At 38.8% G+C, this 22,500-nt stretch overlaps 1 protein-coding gene across 1 annotated transcript in view; it reads left to right on the forward strand.

The window, feature by feature from the left end:
• The first annotated feature begins 3,824 nt into the window (after positions 1 to 3,824).
• anxa11b (annexin A11b) overlaps positions 3,825 to 22,500 on the forward strand; it is a 25,903-nt gene continuing 7,227 nt past the window's right edge. The window contains exons 1-9 of the mRNA XM_079801347.1: positions 3,825 to 3,920; positions 11,872 to 12,196; positions 15,377 to 15,411; positions 15,533 to 15,700; positions 16,992 to 17,079; positions 17,171 to 17,265; positions 17,341 to 17,454; positions 22,015 to 22,105; positions 22,186 to 22,265. Of these exons, the coding sequence (XP_079657473.1) occupies positions 11,881 to 12,196; positions 15,377 to 15,411; positions 15,533 to 15,700; positions 16,992 to 17,079; positions 17,171 to 17,265; positions 17,341 to 17,454; positions 22,015 to 22,105; positions 22,186 to 22,265 (987 nt within the window). The 5' untranslated portion in view covers positions 3,825 to 3,920; positions 11,872 to 11,880. The remainder of the gene's footprint in view (positions 3,921 to 11,871; positions 12,197 to 15,376; positions 15,412 to 15,532; positions 15,701 to 16,991; positions 17,080 to 17,170; positions 17,266 to 17,340; positions 17,455 to 22,014; positions 22,106 to 22,185; positions 22,266 to 22,500) is intronic.

Consider the following 22,500-nt stretch of genomic DNA (forward strand, 5'->3'; position numbering starts at 1 on the left):
TTGAGAAGTAATGCATTACAATATTGCGTTACTCCCTTAAAAAGTAACTAATTGAGTTACTTAGTTACTTTTTAAGAAAAGTAATGCGTTACGTTACGTTACTTTTGCGTTACTTTTTCTCACCTGGGCTGGGCTTGTTTTTGTTTGTTTTGTTTTTTTGTAACAAAAAAGGGTTTTTTTGTGCAACGGTAAGGACCTCTTCATTAGGGATGGGCGATATCTTATCGCTTGCGATATACCGGTAAAAATTCTCCCCACGATAAGAATTTGACTTCCCGCGATAATAACGATAAAGCCTAGTTGATAGCGCGACCCATCCGCACCTTGCCACCGCTGGCCGTCTCTTGATGCTTAAAGCGTTATCACTTTATGATGGCCGCGGTGGCTGCGTTCGTCAATTTGTATAGCTGAACGGGGGTTGGAGAGAGAATTGTCTTGTGGTGCCCCCCGCAGCACTCGGTGCCCTAAGCGCCGCGCAATGGGAGCGGCGGCACTGAATCCGCATCTCACGTGCAGAGCGAAAACAACTATGGCGGAAGCGTTCATAGCTAAACGAGGGGCTACCTGAGGGCAATCTGAACCTGTACATACAGATGTACTTTCACTCGCTGAGCACTTGGACTGAGCGCTTAAGAGATTCGCTCTGTGTCAATCGATCGGTAAAGCACACTATTTGTGTTCATCCCAATGAATGCGCAGTGCATTTGACGCACAGTAAACACTAGTGTGAGGCGCGCGACTGAGAGCGCTCAGTGTTTCACACACACTCAAAGAGAGAGCGAGAGAGTCTTATACCACAAAGAATTGACGTGCTACAAGTAAACAATATCCTTTGTTGTATTTTCCTGTAAAATAATGGCGTTTATTTGGAATTATTCAGCCTTTCGTGAACAGGAAGAAACTAATGCACAAACGGGAATCTCATTGGCTGGCGTGCAGCTATTACTGTGCCTGTTTTGATTTCAGCAAATCAGTTAGAATGAGCGCTGACAACGTGATTAATATTCATGAACCCAGAAGCTCATTTAAACATTACCTGCACCTTTACAGAAGACAATTATATCTGCAACTTTTCCATTTCTGAAAAGGCTGGTGTGGAATTTTACATTAAAAAAAATAAATTAATAAAAAAAAATATATATATATAAATATATATATATATATATATAAATATATATATATATATATATATATATATATATATATATATATATATATATATATATATATATATATATATATATATAAAATTTTTATTTTTATTTTTTAATGTATTATAGGGGCCTATTTGATGACATGTACGTTTTACTTTAGATCATTGTTTGTTTTTCTGAAACTCGCAAGAATGCATGCAGCTTTCACTTGTATCCAAAAACAAGGGGAATGATACTACATTTATCGTCATTGATATCGTTATCGCAATAAATACTAGAAAATATCGGGATAAATTTTTAAGTCCATATCGCCCATCCCTACTCTTCATACCAAAATTGAAATAATAAGCCTCAGGTGGAGGTAAAAATGCAGATTCCCTCATGAACAGTAGAGGGCGCAGCTCTGGATAATGGTAGAATAGGACGCAGGAGAAAAAAGTTTTACCAATAAAAACAAAAAATCTAGTAATTTTCATCATCAAAGGTCAGCAGCAAGACATTGGAAAATTAAATATAAAGGTAGATTATGCATAAAAATAGTTGTTTTATTTAACTTTTAATTATTGGAGGTTTGCATAGTTCTCTGATTTTGCATTTGACTGATTTTATTCATTTTGAGGAGTACAGAATCTTTATTGTGCAAGTGAGATAAATAAATGCTCACATTTAGTCTAGAACTACAATAACCCTCATGTTCACACACACACACACACACACACACACACACACACACACACGCCTCTGCACTTATTTTCCTCAACATGGGGGCAGGAGAGCTGTCAGTCAAATTAATGTGTAAAAGTAACTCATATATTTTGTTGTAAATTTGAAAAGTAATGCGTTACTTTACTAGTTACTTGGAAAAAGTCATATTATTACGTAACTCAAGTTACTTGTAATGCTTTACCACCAACACTGATTATTATATTATATTAATGTATTGTATTATATGGATTATGTTATCTTGTATTATATTATATTATATTATATTATATTATATTATATTATATTATATTATATTATATTATATTATATTATATTATATTATATTATATTATATTATATTAATTATATTATATTATATTATATTATATTTACTGAATTGTCTCTAGCAATAATTTTGATAGATGTAACCAACCACAGTTGTTTTAACTTTGAAATGGGTCATAACTTTAACATGACCTGAGAAGTCAAATTAAAGACTCTCATTCTGACATGGTTTACATTAAATCAGTTTAAATTGTGCATGAATTGAAGAATATGATCTTGGTCGGTTACAGAACTTGATTTTGAGGGATGCTACATTTATAAATATCAAAGGATGATCATAATAAATGACATAAAATATAATAAAAAGCCTATAGTAAGGTGCGTATCATGTGATCAGGGGCAGATTGCGCCCTCTGCTGCTCACAGGAGGCCAGTACAGGCTGATGGGAAACTCCTGTGGGGCTTTTGCTTTGTCTAATGAGCTTTGTCTTTATGAACATGAATAGTAGTTCACACCGTAAGAAACATAGGAGACTGAAAGAATGACTAAGATGAAAGAATGTGATATTTATTATGGTTTTATGAGTTGTGTGGGGTCAGGGCAAGCCTTGACTTTTCCCAGAAATGGTGTTTCCCTCCCTGATCTTCTTCATTCTCCTGTCAGGACGCACCTGACACACACAGGACCAGTTTTTCCACTTTGGTTTTCAATGCAAATGTTTGTTTGTAGACTGCTGTGTTACAAGCGTTCAGATCTGAGACCGTCCTGTGGAGGCAAGAGGCTTTTCTCTGTTGCACTCATTAAAACAACTGTTATTAATATTAATCATTAATGATATCACATATCGTCCTTACAAAAACCATAGCTTCCAGCAAAATACCATACGACTGTAAAATCAAGAGACAGTTGTAATGGATGCCCTTCAGTGTTAGAAGTCTTCAGACATGTTATGTTATGTTGTTACACCGATCAGGCATAACATTATGACCTAATATTGTGTTGGCCCCACCCATCGAGGCGTGGACTCCACTAGACCCCTGAAGGTGTGCTGTGGTCTCTGGCACCAAGATGTTAGCAGCAAATCCTTTAAGTCCTGTTAGTTGCGCGGTGGGGCCTACATGGATTGGACTTGTTTGTTCAGCTCATCCCACAGATGCTCGATTGGATTGAGATCTGGAGAATTTGGACTTCGTTGTTGTGCTCCTCAAACCATTCCTGAAGTATTTGTGCTTTGCGGAGCACTTTTGATAGAGACTGACCACTGCAGACCGGGAACACCCCACAAGAGCTGCAAGTTTTGTAGATGCTCTGACCCAGGCGTCATAATGTTATGCCTGATCGGTGTATGTTACGCCATACATTATATCATGTTATATATCTGCAATTTACTAGACTAGAAGTGTTACTTGTATACTATTTGCATGGTTATTCTAAAAGTAGGTTAGTAATTAAAAAAAAAAAAAATAGGCCTACAAAACAAAAACAAAAAAGCGTTTTTATTATAGCAACGTCCTGGTAATAACTCCAAACAAAAGCATTGTCCAAGGCACACACTCTTGGATATTCCTCAGAAGAAGAGCATGTAGAAATGCCTCATTATTTCCAGTGAGTATAATAGGCTCCAGAACAGGGATAGGCCTGTGTTTTGTTTGTGTGTGGATGTGGATTGTGAACAGGATCGGGTCACACCCACTGACAGACTGACGCCCTCCACTTCCTCATTCAGACCAACTCACGAGCTCCAGTCCTCACATCACATCACATCTCACCTACAAGTAAGTTTTGCATTTACAATCTTCTTTTTTTTCTACGTTAAAGCAACAATGTATCGAGTGTTTGTCGCGTTTGTTCTGTTCCCAGCGTGACGCGCGTGTGTTTTTAGAACGTTCGTGACACAATGTAACCATTCCGCGTTAATCCGCGCTAAACGGCAGATGTTTGATATTCATTCAAAACTCTATCGAATGTTCGAATTCTCTGTGTGTGTGTGTGTGTGTGTGTGTGTGTGTGTGTGTGTGTGTGTGTGTGTGTGTGTGTGTGTTAAGATGTGTGTTGTTTCAGATTGTTTGAGTGTGTGTGTGTTGTCGTGTAATCTGAAATATTTGGCTGCCATTTTCTTTCTTCTTTAGGCAGAGTGCGATGCCGAGGGTCAAACCGTGTGTGTGTGTGTACTCTAGTGTGTAGTGTGTGTGTGTGTGTGTGTAGTATGCGATGGACGGACTGTGAGTAAATCAGTACATGTTTCGACATGAGATGTGTAAGAGCAGAGCGTCATTACTCCAGTAAAAGAGTAAAGCAGGATGCGCATGCGTGACTCTGGAGAACCGCTGATCACTGGCTTTAACGCAGAATTAAACCACAGGATACTAGCAGCACGAACCCTTGCATACAAGTCCTATAAGAATCATATTAAACAAAGCATGTGGGATTTTAAAAGTGTGTGCTGAAAAAACTAATTGAAATTCCTATAGTAAATGTGATTTTCTAGTTTCCAGGCCTATTTCTTCAACTTGGGAGAATTCAGGTTGATTGGGACATTTTTTCCAGGTCATCTCAATGACAAAAAGTGTCCCTGAATTCATCCCTATATTTGTTTAAAAAATGGCAAATGACTGTAAAAGTTACCATTTGAATCACAATTGTTCCTTGAGTTGGAGAAAGTTTGTGAACGGCTTTGCATTACCATAAAAAAGAGAGAAAAAAATGTAATTAGAGGAGAGTTTTTTTTTTTAACCCAGATATGACTTGAAAGTCAAAAAATAGTTTTATTGAACCTTCAAACTGCTTTAAGTTTTGTTTAGTATAATAAGTTGATACATCAATCTTTTATGGCTCTGAAATAGTTAGAATATGGAGGAAAACACCTACATTTTATTAATAAATAAGCAAAAATATGCATTTTGGTGCCGATGCGGCTTAGAAAATAAAGAAGAAAAATTAATTAGAGGAGGTTTTTTTAACCTTGATATGACTTGAAAGTCAAAAAATAGGTTTATTGAACCTTTTTATTGAATTTTTATCCTAAAAAAGTGTTTTGTTGAGTATCATAAGTTGATACATCAATCTTTTATGGCTCTGATATAGTGAGAATATGGAGGAAAACACCTACATTTTATTCATAAATAAGCAAAAATATGCATTTTGGTGCATATGCTGATATTCTGAAATTCTTAGTGTAACTCAATGAGATCTTTATAACACTAAAGCAGCTATATATGCATATAAATATCAATATCTGCCAATAATATATCTTCTTTAAAAGCTTAGTTTTATGATCAAAGCTCTAATTCCATATTCCGGAAACTTCCCTTGCTTTAATTTTTTTATTTAGTTCATATTTTATTCTGAAGAAATGCATATATAAATAGTTTTGTTAGCTTAAATATTAAATGTCATGATGAATAGTTATTGAGTGGTGTCAAAATTACAGCCGATTTCCTCTTAGATCAGATCTCAATCCATGCGGAAATGCTTTAAATTCTTCTAAAACGCCCGTTGTAACATAACCGTGCCACTTTTATGCTTCCCTCCACCTATAGCCTATAAGAGCAGAGCACCTGATAAACCTGCCGCCCCACACACAGACTCGTTTGATCAGTGGGATGCACACGCATTGAATGCGGTGTTGCAATATCCACTCCTCAAAGGCTTTAGCGATGTCTTATCATCTGCTCGAGGTGTGTGTAGTTCTGGGTTGGGATGTGTGTGTGTGTGCAGAAAGGGCGGCCCGAGGGTCTGTTGAGCGAAGGTTAAAGTACGCTGTTAAAGGTGCAATATGTAACTTTTTTTCAGTAAAATATCCAAACACCTCTAGGCCAGTGTTATATATTTTGTTCAGTTGAGACCTTACAATATCCCAAATGTTTCCAACTATTTGTAAATCATGAGAGCTGTTTTACCCGAGGAACCGGGACGGGTGAGGGCGTGGCCTGTCGATGACATCATATCCGCGTTCCCCTCGGTTTGTGGTTTTATTCTGCAGAAGCGCTAACCCTAACCCAATTGTCACAAAAAGCAATTCATAGGATCATAGACCATTGCAATGTAAGAGAAAGCACTAAAAATAATCATATGGTACTAATGTTTTAAATATTCAGTTACTTTGTAAACCAACAAAAACAGCAATGAGGGATAAAATAAGTTCAATTATTATGTAGAATCTCTCTCTATGATTGTTCTGGGTGGTTCTGAACTGCTGAATCATGTGCATGCCTGCCGATAAGTATATATGGCGATTATTAAGATAACATATAATGACTTTTGATGTACTGAAATACAGCAGAGCGCTGAATTTTTGCCAGGTGCACTGTCCTCTGATGTTGTTTTATCATCATTTATCACATTTGAGCTGCTACTGATGATTGATATGTTCATTCGGATGATGACAGTGATCTGGTTTTGTTGGTGAAGACTAGTAGCTTTAAAAGTTTCACTTTAAACGGGCCTGGAAAAAGAGCCATCCCCTACAATCAATGGGCGTTTGGGGCAAAAATGCCACTAAAATAAATAAAAATGCTTCCAAGAACCAAGATATGGTGCAAAAAAATGTCTAAATTCGTGTTTTTAAAGGTACAATATATTTAAGATTTTTCAAATAAAATATCCAAACACCACTAGAACAGCGTTATCTATTTTGTTGACCTGTGTGCTTACTTTATCTCAGATGTTTCCAAGTGTTTAAATCCAGAGAAATAAGCGATTTTAACCAGGACACGGACCGTGTGACACCTATCAATCGCTTTAATTGATATATTATGGGCCAGATTTACTAAACAGGGCAAATAAGCGTGAAATCGCATTTACAAAAAAGCACGAATATGAGTGGAAAGTGCACGTGATCTACTGGCGACGCACATTTAACGCCTTAACTATCGATACCAAATCGCTGTAATTCAAGAATGATTTGGAATACAGATGTAAGTTTGGTCTTGTTTTAAAGAAGAAAGCAACTCAAAAGATGAAAGTATGAAAAAGTTATGGAAGTTAAAATTTACTGTAATTTAAAAAATATATATTTTATGTAAAATATATATTTTACAAAACATTTTTTACTATAAAATCAAAGCCATATGTCGAACCAAGTTGTGTTCCAAATTTGAAGTTGATATCACAAAAATTAAAGTTTCCATGAGATTTTGTTTAGGCGCTGTACCAAAGATAGCCACCGGGTGTCATCCACTTTCCATTGATTGTCTTTAAATGCATTTTCCTGTAACAAATTACTAAATTTCTGTCTAAATATCACTTCCATCACAAAACAGTCGCCAAATATGGAACCTTGAGACCTTTCAGACGATATGTGTTTTGTCAAGATTAGAAAAGATTTTGATGATATAGTTCAAATAAGTGTTGTGGTATGAAACATGACACCGCCCACTAGGGGAGGAGCCCGCTAGAAGAATTTAGAGTACCGTTTCCATGGTAACACAACGTCCGATTTCAAAACGGTTTTCACAGGATGAATTGAATAATGGCGTTTTGGGTGGTAAATAATGGCGTTTTGGGTGGTAAATAATGGCGTTTTGGCCGGTAAATAAGGACGTTTTGGCCGGTAAATAATGGCGTTTTGGCCGGTAAATAATGGCGTTTTGGCCGGTAAATAATGGCGTTTTGGCCGGTAAATAATGGCGGTTTGGCCGCCGGTAAATAATGGCGGTTTGGCCGGTAAATAATGGCGGTTTGGCCGGTAAATAATGGCGTTTTGGCCGGTAAATAATGCCGTTTTGGCCGCCGGTAAATAATGGCGTTTTTGGCCGCTGGTAAATAATGGCGTTTTTGGCCGCCGGTAAATAATGGCGTTTTTGGCCGCTGGTAAATAATGGCGTTTTTGGCCGCCGGTAAATAATGGCGTTTTGGCCGCCGGTAAATAATGGCGTTTTGGCCGGTAAATAATGGCGTTTTGGCCGGTAAATAATGACGTTTTGGCCGGTAAATAATGGCGTTTTGGCCGGTAAATAATGACGTTTTGGCCGGTAAATAATGACGTTTTGGCCGGTAAATAATGACGTTTTGGCCGGTAAATAATGGCGCAAATGCCAGTAATTTGATGAGCGCAAACCTTAGTAAATAACCTCGCATGACTCCTTTAAATACATACATTTTGCGGGCTGAAAGGGAAACTCCTACAAATGCATATGCAAGGTCAGCCACAAAAATAACCCTGTCCACTCCTTTTCAGCTCTAATTTATCACTGCGTGTCTTTAGTAAATCCTGACAGTAGTGTTTAAAACACCATAAGACGGTTTTTGCTGGTGCAAGCTGTTAGTAAATCTGGCCATATGTGTTTTATTAGACCGATGAGCAACTGTTTGGAGACATTCACCTACAGAAAACAGACTAATGCTTGTTCTCCAGCTCAACACAGTCCTATTGTGTAAATCTGGTGTTGTTGATTTACCACACGCAGTGCCATGTTTTACCATGGCTAATATGATCTCGCTCACTGCAGTGTGAACAAGTGTCTCATAGTAGCGCAGAGCGAACGCATAGTGTAGCATTATGACATCACTTTAACACACTCAAATGTGTGTGCTATGATAAAAAAGCGCTGCTCTCGAGCCGTGTGTCGTACTCGTCTCTCATTAGCAATCGCTCCAGCGCCTCGTTCATCCGCCCTGCTTCATCCTACAGTAACAGAGTCCCGCCGGATTCTCCGGCTGTAGAGGGGAAGACAACAACTCCCATGATCCCGCGAAATCAGGGCGTCATCAAGCTACGCCTTTGTTTTGAATAAGCGACCTCTAGCTGTGAAAATTACATAATGTACCTTTAATATTTTTACGCAATATTACACAAGCAAACGTGATGTTTTCCCGAATATCAGCACGTTTGCAAATGTGATATTGATTTTATACTGTATGATGGTGTATGAATATGGTAATCGTTCAGTATGGTGGTGTATGAATATGATAATTGTTCAGTATGATGGTGTATGAATATGGTAATCGTTCAGTATGATGGTGTATGAATATGGTAATCGTTCAGTATGATGGTGTATGAATTAGGGCTGTGCAATTAATCGAATTTCGATTTCGATTTCGATTTTGCCTCCCAACGATCACCAAAATAGTACAATCGAGAAAAAACGATTATTTTGCCTTGCGTTCTGAATGAAACGCTCACGCGCACATCCGCCCCTCCCGAACCCACAAATCTCTCTCAGTTTGTGAGTCTCGTGACTCGTGTGCATATCATCCGCTGGAATTTAAAAACTCGGCGCGAGTAAAGATGGCAGAAGGAGGGCAGTTACAGCAGCGTTTGGTGAGCAAAAAAGGCAAAACCAACTCCGTTGTCTGGGAACAGTTTGGCTTCGAGGAATCAGACGACGAGCAGAAACATGCTAAGATTTGCTACATGGTAGTGGCTGCAACGCAAGGGAACACCACGAATTTGTTTAACCACTTGAAAATTAAACAGAGTGACCTATGACAATCTGATAAAGAAACAAAAACTGACGAGAGCAGGGGAGCCGTGTAAACGTCCTTTTTTTCCTTCATATTTTTCAAATAATTCTCTCTTTGTAAACTTTGTTCAATGGATGCGAGATTGCGAGTGCTGCCATATTTTCGAATATGACCAGTCGTTTTCACCGTCATCACCCGGGTTTAGTGCTTTAGGGTTTAGGTTTAGAATGAGAAGCCGCGCGCGCTGTGAGAAAATGTATCTCTGTGCGCTCATCCGAGAGCGCGCACACGTCTCTCAGCGCGCAAATATTGAGTTCTCTTTCAAGTCTTGCTCTTAAACGGACAAACTCACACAAAACGTATGTCAACATGTCCATCTTGATGAGTATCTAAGCAGACATAGTCTGTATATGCCTTAAGTGAACTTTATACAGTCGATAAAGAAGACGCGAGGTCTTAAAGGGGCAGTAGCCTTTACTGCTGTCTGTTTAATGTCAAACAACAAAAGACAAGGACATCACTCACCGCTCTTGATTGAATAGCTTTTGTAAGTTTAATAGGATTAATCTTTAATTTATGCACTCAAATATGCAATGTTATTTTACATTTGATACATTTCTGTACCTGAAAACTAATGTTAGACGTACATGAAAAGCATAGCCGAACCATATTGTTGATCTTATTTATTTGTGATTATCATTTTTACGTGAATACTTTTATACTTTGATTCGAATATGTGTTATATTATTTATTTTAATAGTTCAAAAAGTACAACAAATGTTACAATTTCAATTGAATTGTTGAAAGGTGTATTTTTAATAAATACAACACATTCCCAAAGTCATGTGAAATAATCGTGTTACATAATCGTGATTTCAATATTGACTAAAATAATCGTGATTATGATTTTCTCCATAATCGAGCAGCCCTAGTATGAATATGGTAATCGTTCAGTATGGTGGTGTATGAATATGGTAATCGTTCAGTATGGTGGTGTATGAATATGGTAATCGTTCAGTATGATGGTGTATGAATATGGTGATCGTTCAGTATGGTGGTGTATGAATATGGTAATCGTTCAGTATGATGGCGTATGAATATGGTAATCGTTCAGTATGGTGGTGTATGAATATGGTAATCGTTCAGTATGATGGTGTATGAATATGGTAATCGTTCAGTATGATGGTGTATGAATATGGTGATCGTTCAGTATGATGGTGTATGAATATGGTAATCGTTCAGTATGATGCCGTATGAATATGGTAATCGTTCAGTATGATGGTGTATGAATATGGTGATCGTTCAGTATGATGGTGTATGAATATGGTAATCGTTCAGTATGATGGTGTATGAATATGGTAATCGTTCAGTATGATGCCGTATGAATATGGTAATCGTTCAGTATGATGGTGTATGAATATGGTGGTGATCGTTCAGTATGATGGTGTATGAATATGGTGGTGATCGTTCAGTATGATGGTGTATGAATATGGTGATCGTTCAGTATGATGGTGTATGAATATGGTAATCGTTCAGTATGATGGTGTATGAATATGGTAATCGTTCAGTATGATGGTGTATGAATATGGTGATCGTTCAGTATGATGGTATGAATATGGTAATCGTTCAGTATGATGGTGTATGAATATGGTGATCGTTCAGTATGATGGTGTATGAATATGGTGATCGTTCAGTATGATGGTGTATGAATATGGTGATCGTTCAGTATGATGGTGTATGAATATGGTAATTGAAAATGGTGATCGTTTATTATGATAGTATATGAATATGGTAATTGTTCATTATGATAGTATATATGAATATGGTAATCGTTCATTATGATAGTATATATGAATATGGTAATCGTTCATTATGATAGTATGTATGAATATGCTAATCGTTCATTATGATAGTATATATGAATATGGTAATCGTTCATTATGATAGCATATATGAATACGGTAATCGTTCATTATGATAGCATATATGAATACGGTAATCGTTCATTATGATAGTATATATGAATATGGTAATCGTTCATTATGATAGTATATATGAATACGGTAATCTTTATCTTGCCAACAAAATAGTCATTGCGTGACTCCGAGCAACACACTTTCGTTACTGAATGATTCAGCGTTTTTGAACGAATCTTCTTATGAATGACTCACAACTCACTTCTGCTTTGTCCCTGAATGAACTCTTTCTTTTAAACAACCTTTGAATTGCAAAGGCCGTCTCTAGTGAAGGCTTCGAAGGAATCGCATCCTGTTTTTGCATGTGTTTCTGAAATAACCATCTAAATGTTTTGCTGTCTTCCAGGTGTCAGAGATGAGTTACCCCGGATATCCTCCCGCAGGTGGAAACTACCCGCCCGGCTCCGGCCCATATCAACAAGCACCGGGTGGATACCCTCAACAACCCGGTGGCTTTCCTCCCCAGGCAGGATACTATCAGCCTCAACCAGGAGCATATCCCCCCGGAGCAGGATACCCACCCCAGGCCGGAGGATACCCACCCCAGGCTGGAGGATACCCTCCTCAGGCCGGTGGCGGCTACCCAGCTGCCCCAGGGGGAGGATACCCGCCACAGGCCGGAGGTTACCCCGCCGCCCAGCCTGGAACCTACCCCAATATGGCCCCTGCAGGTGAGTCCAGTCTGAGCTCTGCATGCAGAAGCATTATGGGACGTGTATGTCTGCGTTGTTGGTCATAGTGTGTGTTCTTATGGTGCGTTCACACCAGACGCAAATTAAGCGTTTCGCGCAAGTGATTTACATGTAAAGTCAATGCAAAGACGCGAATAGACATTCTGCGGCACGATTCGCACGAATGACACAGTTTAAAAATCTGAACTTTGGCGGATATTAGCGCCGCGTTAACCAATCAGGAGCTTGCTCTAGTAGTGACAACAATGAGGACAAACTCGTATGGTTTATATTAATCATATATTAATATGTGGTTCAGACAAGTGTGCATATGATTATCGCTGTGATAACATTAAATGACATGAATCACTACCCAGTCTCTTTTTGTTAAATGCAAGTTTATGTTTGATCAATAATACAAAAGTATAAGTAAAAGGTATAATATGCTATACATGAAATAAAGCAAACAATTCAGTCAAATATTCAAAGTCAGCGCTAGTAGGCTACAACGGTAACGTAAAGTTAAATAGCCTAAAAATAAAAAAGTAATGAAACTTCTCTTTGCCCTCAGCCAAAACGATTTGCCAGGGAACAAGTTATAGATCCATGAGAGCAAAGATCGCCCGTTACATCTATTATAGGTACGAATTGTAGATCGAGACGCCACAGAGACATCAGAGCCAGATGCCAGAAGGACTAGCCGAGGAATAGCCGGGTTAATGAGCGCCGAGCGCCGCTGATCCACTGGAGCTCACAACTCCACACACACCAGATAAAATGTTCAAATAGGCGCTCTCTTTATAAATAAACCACAGATCTGAGCTTTAAACAACTACATTCTCACCTGAAAAAGTCTTAAAACTACATTTTGTGACACAATAACAGGAGTATTTTTACAAAAAAGACGTCAAGTGTGAACAGAATCCTTGTCAGCCATTTTATTTATGATTTATTTGCGTCCTGTGTGAACACACCATTACTTCTGGATGCTCTAATGTAATTTGCGGGCTGAACAACTGACCATACGTAGAAATGTATTGGCAGTTTAAAATAAGACGTCATTTTAATTCTGGTAAAAATCAGGGATGCACCGATATCAAAATTTTGGCCAATACCGATAACCGATATATTTGCCGATAAATCTAAATCCACAGTTTTTTAATGTAATTTTTGAAAGCCTGATTACAAAAACAAAAGTCTCACCATTAAAGTCATGTCTCCAAGCGCACAATTATAATTTTATGTAGCCTATATAACTGTATTTTCCTTTTTTGAAGTGATTCCGATCATATTTCAAGCTATTCAAACCCATCATGGTGAATCTGAAATGTCTCAGCTGGAGGAAATAATACATTATCTATCGACTTTAATATATCGGACACATTTTCATATCGGGCCAATAACATTAAAATGAACATATATCGGCCAATACCGATATGGTGGCCGATATATCGTGCATCCCTAGTAAAAATGAATATTGGAGGGGAAAGTGTTCGTCTATACATTACAGTTGAAATGCAAAAGGCTATATATATATATATAATTTCTGATTTACTAATGGTGTAATGGTACACAAAAATGACGGTTCGATACAGCAGGAGAGAGAAAACTAAATATAAATGTGCTTCTCTTTTTCTATTAAGTGTGTATGTCCTTAAATTAATTCAATTATAACTAAAAGTTTCTTAAAGATAAAATAAAAAATTGTAAGCTATATAGGGAGCCTTATTTGTACATTACTATAATATAACAACAGAGCCCAATTAGCCTAATCCAGTTGCTATTTATTTTTAGACAAATAACCAACACTCACATAACACATTCACTTCACAAAAGGCAGTTTTTGCGTTAACTTCTCAATATAAAATTATGTTTTTACTCCAATTCGTTGTTGAAATATAATCATTCATACACACTGTGTGTCATATTCATGATTTCTTTAAATACACATTAAATAATCCAGACATCAGTAACAGGTTCAGATGAATATAACGGCTAATAAAGATCATATATTCAGTGAAAGAGTTGATTTCTGTGGACACTCAATGACTTCTGAGGTCATGTGATGCTGCGTGACATTGTTCTCAAGCCGGCGTTGAAACACTGATTGAGCGATTACTCTACATATGATGCGTTTTAGTTGTAATGTGTCCTCAACACACCTTCAGATGTTCATTCATGTTTATTCTGTGACTATGACGAGATGATCACGTTCACTCGCGCGTCTATACAGTGATCCGTCACGCTACATTAAAGAGCGTTAAACGGCATTTATCGGTTGAATTTCGTGGTAAAATGGACTGAATACTTAATATATTTGTGTGGGAAGTCGTATTGAAGTGTGTTCTGCACCGTTAAAGATTGCATTCGGTAGAATTCAATACACACGTGCACCGGAACGGTTCAGTACAAATTTGCGTACCGTTACACCCATATAATTTACTGTATAATGCGGAATGTCGCATATTTAGCACAATTTAGATGAATAAAAGTAGGGATGTACTCTTAATCAAATTGTGATTGTTAAAATGGAAATATCTATTAAATAGACCCTTTTCACAGATGCGTTTTAATGGTCATCAATAACGTAAATCCTGCAAGGTTTTTTGTATTTTCATAAATAAAAAAATAAAAAAATACATTTATAACATTAATACTTTGTATTTTATTAATTTTGCATCAAATTACAAAAAACAAGTTACCGCTGTGGTAAGGGCGTTTATAATACAGCGTTCATGGGCGTGATGGTAAAATTAACATATTTCTCTCTTTTCACTGCCGTTCTCTATTTTTTCCCTCTTTTTGAAAGTTGTGAAGTCACTTTTGTGGCGTTTTTCTTTTGTTATTTGAGCAAATGGGCACACAAAAAAATATTTAATGTACTCTCTCATTCCCAGCTATAATCTTTAACCCAACTATGACGACTGTCCGGAAATGTGAAAAGGGTCTATTGTTAACGTTTTATGAATTGATTTGCGTAGACATGCTTTTGGATTATTCAAATTGAATTAAGCCGTTCAAATGGAATCTATAAAAATTTAAAATCCATGTAAAGTTCCTAAAAGATGCATTCGTTTCTGCTTTTCATGCATTCTGCATATTTTGACTTCCATGTGGTGGTTGTGCTGTGATTGACAGTGTGTCATACTTGAAGCAGCACTGAGTTATTTGTGTTGTTAGCAGGTGGATGGGGCGGCCAACCTGGCTTTGGAGCTGTAAGTATACCTTTATTTCTGCTTCTTTTATTGTGTGTTTTTAAATGAATACAGAAGTGCAGAGTTTTGGTTGAACTGGACTCTCTGACATGAAACTAATCATGTGCATGTTCTTATTTAGCCTGGAGGAGGAATGCCTCAGGGTTACCCCGGGGTCCCAGCTCCGGGACAGCAGCCGGGACAGCAGCCCATGCCCGGATACCCAGGTGCCCCAGCGCCAAACCCGTCAATGCCCGGGTATGGAGGAGGCGCTCCGGCTGGACCAACACCGGTCGGTCCTGCTGTCAATGTGAGAGACTGCCCGCTTTATCCGCCGATATAAACTTGTACGGTTGTGTCCGGTTTAGATTTTCATGGTTCACACGGTCACAGAAAACCTGAAATTACTGACTGAAATTCTAAAATGTTTAATCCAGAATTGCTTTGTCACAATGAAAATCCAGAAACAAATTGTCAAGAAAATGTATTGGTCATACACTGTAAAAACCCTGACATTAAAAACTATATTTCTCTGAACGTGCCCAGTTTCACAGCTAATTTCCACAAGAAAGACACGCACACAAAAAAAAAAAAACAGGAAACAGAAATGCTTGACTTCAGTGGTGTAGTAACTTACCACTGAAACAGGAAATTGGACATGCAAAGTTCTTGTCATGTTTTTTTTTAATGCAATTGTCTGTTAAAAGCCAAGCGAAATCACTTTCACAATGCATTTACTTCCATAATATGACATGTTTAGTGTGAAAATCAAAATAAAATTATAGTTAATCATTTGCATACTGTTCAAAAGTTTGGGTTTTTTGAAAGAAGTCTGTCCTGCTCATCAAAGCTGCATTAATTTGATCAAAAATACTGTAAAATTGTGACATATTATCCAGTGTAAATCATCTGTTCTCTATGTGAATATACAGTAAAATGTAATTTATATCCTGTGATCAAATCATCATTACTCCAGTCTTCAGTGTCACATGATCCTTCACTGATCATTCTCATGAGGATTTGATGCTCAACTATTTATGATTATCAATGTTGTGCTGCTTCATATTTTTGTGCAAACCATCATACATTTTATTTTTCATGATTCTTTGATGAATAGACGGTTCAAAAGAACAGCGTTTATTTGAAATAAAGCATCTTTTGTAACATTATAAATGTCTTTGCTGTCACTTTTGATCAATGTAATGCATCTTTTCTGAATAAAAGTATTCATTTCTTTTAAAAAAACTACTCCCAAACTTTTGAACAGTGTTTGTGTGTGTGAGTGTACAGTGTATATATAGTTCTAGTGTGTGTGTGTGTATTTATTTCACTACATCAAAACAAGGAAGAATATTTATTAAAATTTGGAAATGTATTTATTTTTTAATCGCTTAAAAACAATAATCTTAACAGAATGATTATGCTGGGGAGGGTACAGTGCAGAAAAAATAAATGCATGAGGATAAAGGCAATAAAAATGAATATAACGCAATAAAAAATTGGAATTGAACTATAATACAATACAGTAATAAAAATAGACATAATTACAAATAGAGCAAAATTCAATTTGACTTACTGTTTCCTGTGATGTGTCTGTTTAGAGGGGTTACCGCGGTTCCATAAAGGACTTTCCCGGTGCTGACCCTCTCAAAGATGTCGAGGTGTTACGGAAAGCCATGAAGGGTTTCGGTGAGAAGAAACTGATTCTCTTAGTTTTAAATTTAGTCACCCATCCAGTCACATCTTCCAATACAGAGTCCTGAATCTCTTGTGCTCACAGGAACTGATGAGAATGCCATTGTCGAGCTTCTTGGCAGTCGATCCATCAAGCAGCGCGTGCCGTTGCTGGCGGCGTACAAAACCACCTACGGCAAGGTAAGCATCAGAGCAGTGAAGCATCTCATGATTATTGATCTGGCTTCTTGGGTGTAACCGTGCAGTGTTTTACAGGATCTGGTGAAGGACCTGAAGTCGGAGCTGACGGGAAACTTTGAAGATCTGGTGCTGAACATGCTGAAGAGTCCTGCGCAGCTCGATGCCTATGAACTGAAGGAGGCCATTAAGGTGAGGGGTTATTCTTCCCTTGACTTTCCTGGAAAATGTGTCCAAATCCATTGAGATGCTAGATGTTTTGCTCAGGTGTTTCTTATGGGTAGCGATATTCAATTTCAAATGTAAAATGACAATGCATTTCTGTATTTAAATGTGCATATGTTTGGTGCAAAATTTAAATTCATATACCATTTTGCCATTCCCATTTAAATTAGATGCATCATTTTAAGTTGCAAAATTAAAATTAAAATGGATGACCTAAATTGATTAGATATGTTTAACATGTCCAAGCCAAAATGATAATTTAAGTGTTATTTTTCCTAAATGCATTTAGACTCGTGGGTAGGACACTTGGGATTGCATTTTCATCATAATACCATGTGATAATTGTAGCAGTGTGAATTTCAAAATGCATTCTGAGCCAAAGCTATGGCAAAATTGTGATTTAAATGTCTTTTTTTTTCTTAAATGCATTTATGGGTAGCAATATTCAATTTAAAATGTAATATGCAAAATGGCAGATCAGGCCCAAAAAATCAAGGACGACCCTATCCGAGCCCACATTAACTGTAATTATGAGCCTGAGCCCGATTTAAACCCAAACATTTTTTAAAACGTGTGCGTTCTGACGAGAACGAGCCTGTAAGGAGAGAAGCAGAGCGGTGTGACGCTCCGAATGACATTTTCTACTGAGATTTAATTTTACTAATAAAGTTATAGCCTACAAATCATTAGAGTGAACTGACTTGGTAAATCAAGTTCTTGTGGTACCCCCATTAGTTTCAATGTTTAAATATTGGCCCGACCCGAGGATAGTGGCGGGAAATATCGGCCCGACCCGAGGATAGTGGCGGGAAATATTGGCCCGACCTGGGGATAGTGGCGGGAAATATCGGCCCGACCCGAGGATAGTGGCGGGAAATATCGGCCCGACCCGAGGATAGTGGCGGGAAATATCGGCCCGGCCCGAGGATAGTGGCGGGAAATATAGGCCCGACCCGAGGATAGTGGCCGGAAATATCGGCCCGGCCCGAGGATAGTGGCGGGAAATATCGGCCCGGCCCGAGGATAGTGGCTGGAAATATCGGCCCGACCCGAGGATAGTGGCGGGAAATATTGGCCCGACCCGAGGATAGTGGTGGGAAATATTGGCCCGACCCGAGGATAGTGGCGGGAAATATTGGCCCGACCCGAGGATAGTGGCGGGAAATATTGGCCCGACCCAGCCCGCACGCTCAAGTTCGGGCTCAGGCATTTTGTCTGTGAGAATTGAATGGATGGCTGTGGTTTGCTATTGGTGGATCTCATGTGAGTGACAGGTTGCCCCGCCCTCATCATCAGAGAAGAGAAGAGACGCTGCTGCAAGAGGAAGGGGAAGTTATTCTGATTCAAGATTAGCAGATGTGCACAGATAAATCATCTATAGTAAATACTGCAGTATGATCTGGTCATCATGTAATGCTAACGGCTGATGATACACTGATCCCACTGCAGGGAAGCATGTCCACACACTCACCCGGTCAAGCACGCTCACACTTGGTTACAGCACAGATCTCATACGCTGATGCTTGTGTTACACTGATCTCATTAATGAAACACGGGCATTAATTACAGAGCAGAAACACTGCCAGGCTGAATGAACGCGTGCTCTCTATCAGTGATCATCACTGCAATAATGATAGAAACCTGTTGAGTGTTTTATACCTATCAGGCTGTGAAATTGCATCAAAATTAAAACATCTTTTGAAGATATCACTGAACATTTATGCAAAAGTAAAATTCTTACTGAAGTTAATTTTTCATCTCTGTTTTTTGAGTTTATTCAATATAAGACTGTAGCGTAGTTTGTAGATAAGGGAAGAAGGAGGCGGGAACCGGCGAACATTCAACAACTTTAATCTAAATAAATGAACACAAAATGAAAGTAAAAGCGGCAGAAACACAACTTAAAATCCAGGCCTGGTCCTCTCTCGTCCTTCACCGGTGTTTCTCATCCTTCTATGCCTCAGTGCTTCCTCATGAGAGGACTTGAGACCGGTGTGCCTCGCAGGTTCTCCATTCACAATCATCCACTGTCCCCGCTCGCTCCTCTCGTGTCTCTCGCTCGTCCACCTCGCCACAAAGACAAATCTGATATTATATCTGTAACTACTTTCCCAAGTAAGTCCCAACATATTTAGTTGATCCTGGAACACCAATCCTGTCCAAACATGTATTCCTACTAGGGCTGTCACTTTACGTTCGAAAATCGATTGCACAATCGATCGGACCAACCAACACAAGTTTCGAAAACGAAAATAGGGAATCGATTTTAACCAAATATGTACACTATTATTTTTGAACGAATTAAACAAATAAAAAAGTTATTAACAGGTATTATTAATATGTTGAAATATGTTTTTAAAACTTGCATGAGGTCATGTGACAATGCTGTGTGCGTTGAAAAGAATGAGCGCTATTTCCTTCTGAATGGAGAGCAGCTTTCTCATTCCTCTCAGCGCCGCTCGCTCAACTCGAAATGCCCTTTGTGACATGCTGGAACAAATATAGGTCTATCTGAAATAAATGGCTATAGGGCTGCCCCAACTAAAGCTTTTTTCCTAGCAGGGTAGTTGTTCATTTAAGCCGTTGTTCACGCGGAGCCAGCGCCTCCATGACATTGTATGCTATATTTTCTTATTATTTATTAAATCAATGCAATATTAGTCGATAAAACAATTGATTAAAATTAAGAAACAATTTATATAAAACGAAATTCAATTTATGAAAAGGAACCACCTTTGCCAGCTGACAGCGAGCCGCTTTTGTGGTGGAAGATTGGCAGACGAAATACCCCGACCTTGCACAGCTGGCAATGAAGTACCTGAGTGTCCCTGGAACATCTGCGGTCGGAGCGCGTCTTCTCAACAGCTGGGCATATAGTGAATAAAAAACGCTCTGCTCTGGACCCCGAAAATATTGATAGACTTGTTTTCCTGTCCAATAATTTGTAATTGAGCCTTATTTGCACGTTTCATCAGTAACGCCTGCATAGCCTAAGTGTCGGTTACGTTCAATTAAAAAAAAAAACACATGGCCTGTTGGCAAGCTAAGTTCATTCAAAGTTTCATTTTGAACGGTTGAATAATTACATTAAATTGTGCACAAAATAAATCATCAGAAATATTGCTGAGTTGTGCGTCTCATGCGCCCTCTTTACTTTCATCCTAATGCCCGTTAGTTGTCCGTGGATTGGCGTAGGCAATATTTAGCGTTGAAAATGAAAACTTCATTTAAAATTGATTTTAGAATCGATTCAATGAACACTTGTGTCTCAAAAATCGAACAGGATTTTTTTTTTTAAAGTGACAGCCCTAATTCCTAAACCTAAACCTAACCCTACCCATGTAATAATAGGTGAATAAAGGCTGATTTAAACTTCTGCGTCGGACCTACGCCGTATCCTCTACGCCGTTAGTTACGCGTTGGTTTTGATTTATACTTCTGCGTTTTTGTCCACGTCAATGTGCAATTACACATGTAGACGCTAGTAGGCAGTGTCCTCGGGCATGTTGGTGTAATCAAGACAACAGCCGAAGAAGAAGCAGCTTCTTGTGTTGAATGTGTATTCATTGTCGGAGTATCAGCAGTGAGATAGCGGCTTTTCTTGCAGCTTGAGTTGTTGTATCAAATACAAATTAAGCATCTCTAGTTGATTAGTAGAGTTAAATAAGAGGCGACCTGGCGCTGGAATGCGTTTGTGAAATCATGCAGAGCTTGTGCCGCTGTTTTCACTTTGACTGAAATAACCACTCGTTACAACCGAGGTTTGCAGCAAAGCATTTGTGAAGCCACAACACACACAACCTTGAGGCGGATGGGCTACAACAGCAGAAGACCCCACCGGGTACCACTCATCTCCACTACAAATAGGAAAAAGAGGCGACAATTTGCACAAGCTCACCAAATTGGACAGTTGAAGACTGGAAAAATGTTGCCTGGTCTGATGAGTCTGGATTTCTGTTGAGACATTCAGATGGTAGAGTCAGAATTTGGCGTAAACAGAATGAGAACATGGATCCATCATGCCTTGTTACCACTGTGCAGGCTGGTGGTGGTGGTGTAATGGTGTGGGGGATGTTTTCTTGGCACACTTTAGGCCCCTTAGTGCCAATTGGGCATGGTTTAAATGCCACGGCCTACCTGAGCATTGTTTCTGACCATGTCCATCCCTTTATGAGCACCATGTCCCCATCCTCTGATGGCTACTTCCAGCAGGATAATGCACCGTCACAAAGCTCCAATCATTTCAAACTGGTTTCTTGAACATGACAGGGGGTCGAAAGGGGGTCAAACACAGTATTAGTATGGTGTTCCTAATAATCCTTTAGGTGAGTGTATAAGCTCCTAACCCTGGTTGTAATCCTAAACTGACATAAACTCTCAAATCTGATTGGTTGATTGCAATGGTGTTCCAGGATCAATAAAGATGGCGATCCAGGAAAACCTTCCATTAGATAAGTCGCAGCACACTTCAGATGATGCTTATGCTCCAGAACATGCAGTGATAATCGTTGTTCTCCGTGTTTTCAGGGTGCAGGAACCGACGAGGCCTGTCTCATTGAGATTCTGTCCTCCCGGAATAATGCTGAAATTCGGGAGATCACGAAGCTGTATAAGGCAGGTGAGTCGGCTCTCCCAAACCTCTTGATCCCAGATCACGTGTTTATGAGAAGCTCCTACAGATCAGTGTTTGTTGTTTAGAGCACGGTAAATCTCTGGAGGACGCCATCAGCAGTGACACCTCTGGACACTTCCGGCGTCTGCTCATCTCCCTCTCTCAGGTACAGCAGCTCTTCCGTCCATCCTTTCCTTTCATGCTTCATTCATACCAGACATTCATATAGTTCATATACTTACTCTTGTTGGGCATTTGATTTGTTGATGATCATCCGTGATCTCAGGTTTTTTTTATCCATCCATCCATATATCCACCCACCCATCCATGTATCCATCCATCTATCCATCATCCTTCCACCCACCCATCCATACACCCATCCATGTATCCATCCATCTATC

The sequence above is a fragment of the Gobio gobio genome, assembly GCF_949357685.1.
Source record: "Gobio gobio genome assembly, chromosome: 20".
Lineage (NCBI taxonomy): Eukaryota > Metazoa > Chordata > Actinopteri > Cypriniformes > Gobionidae > Gobio > Gobio gobio.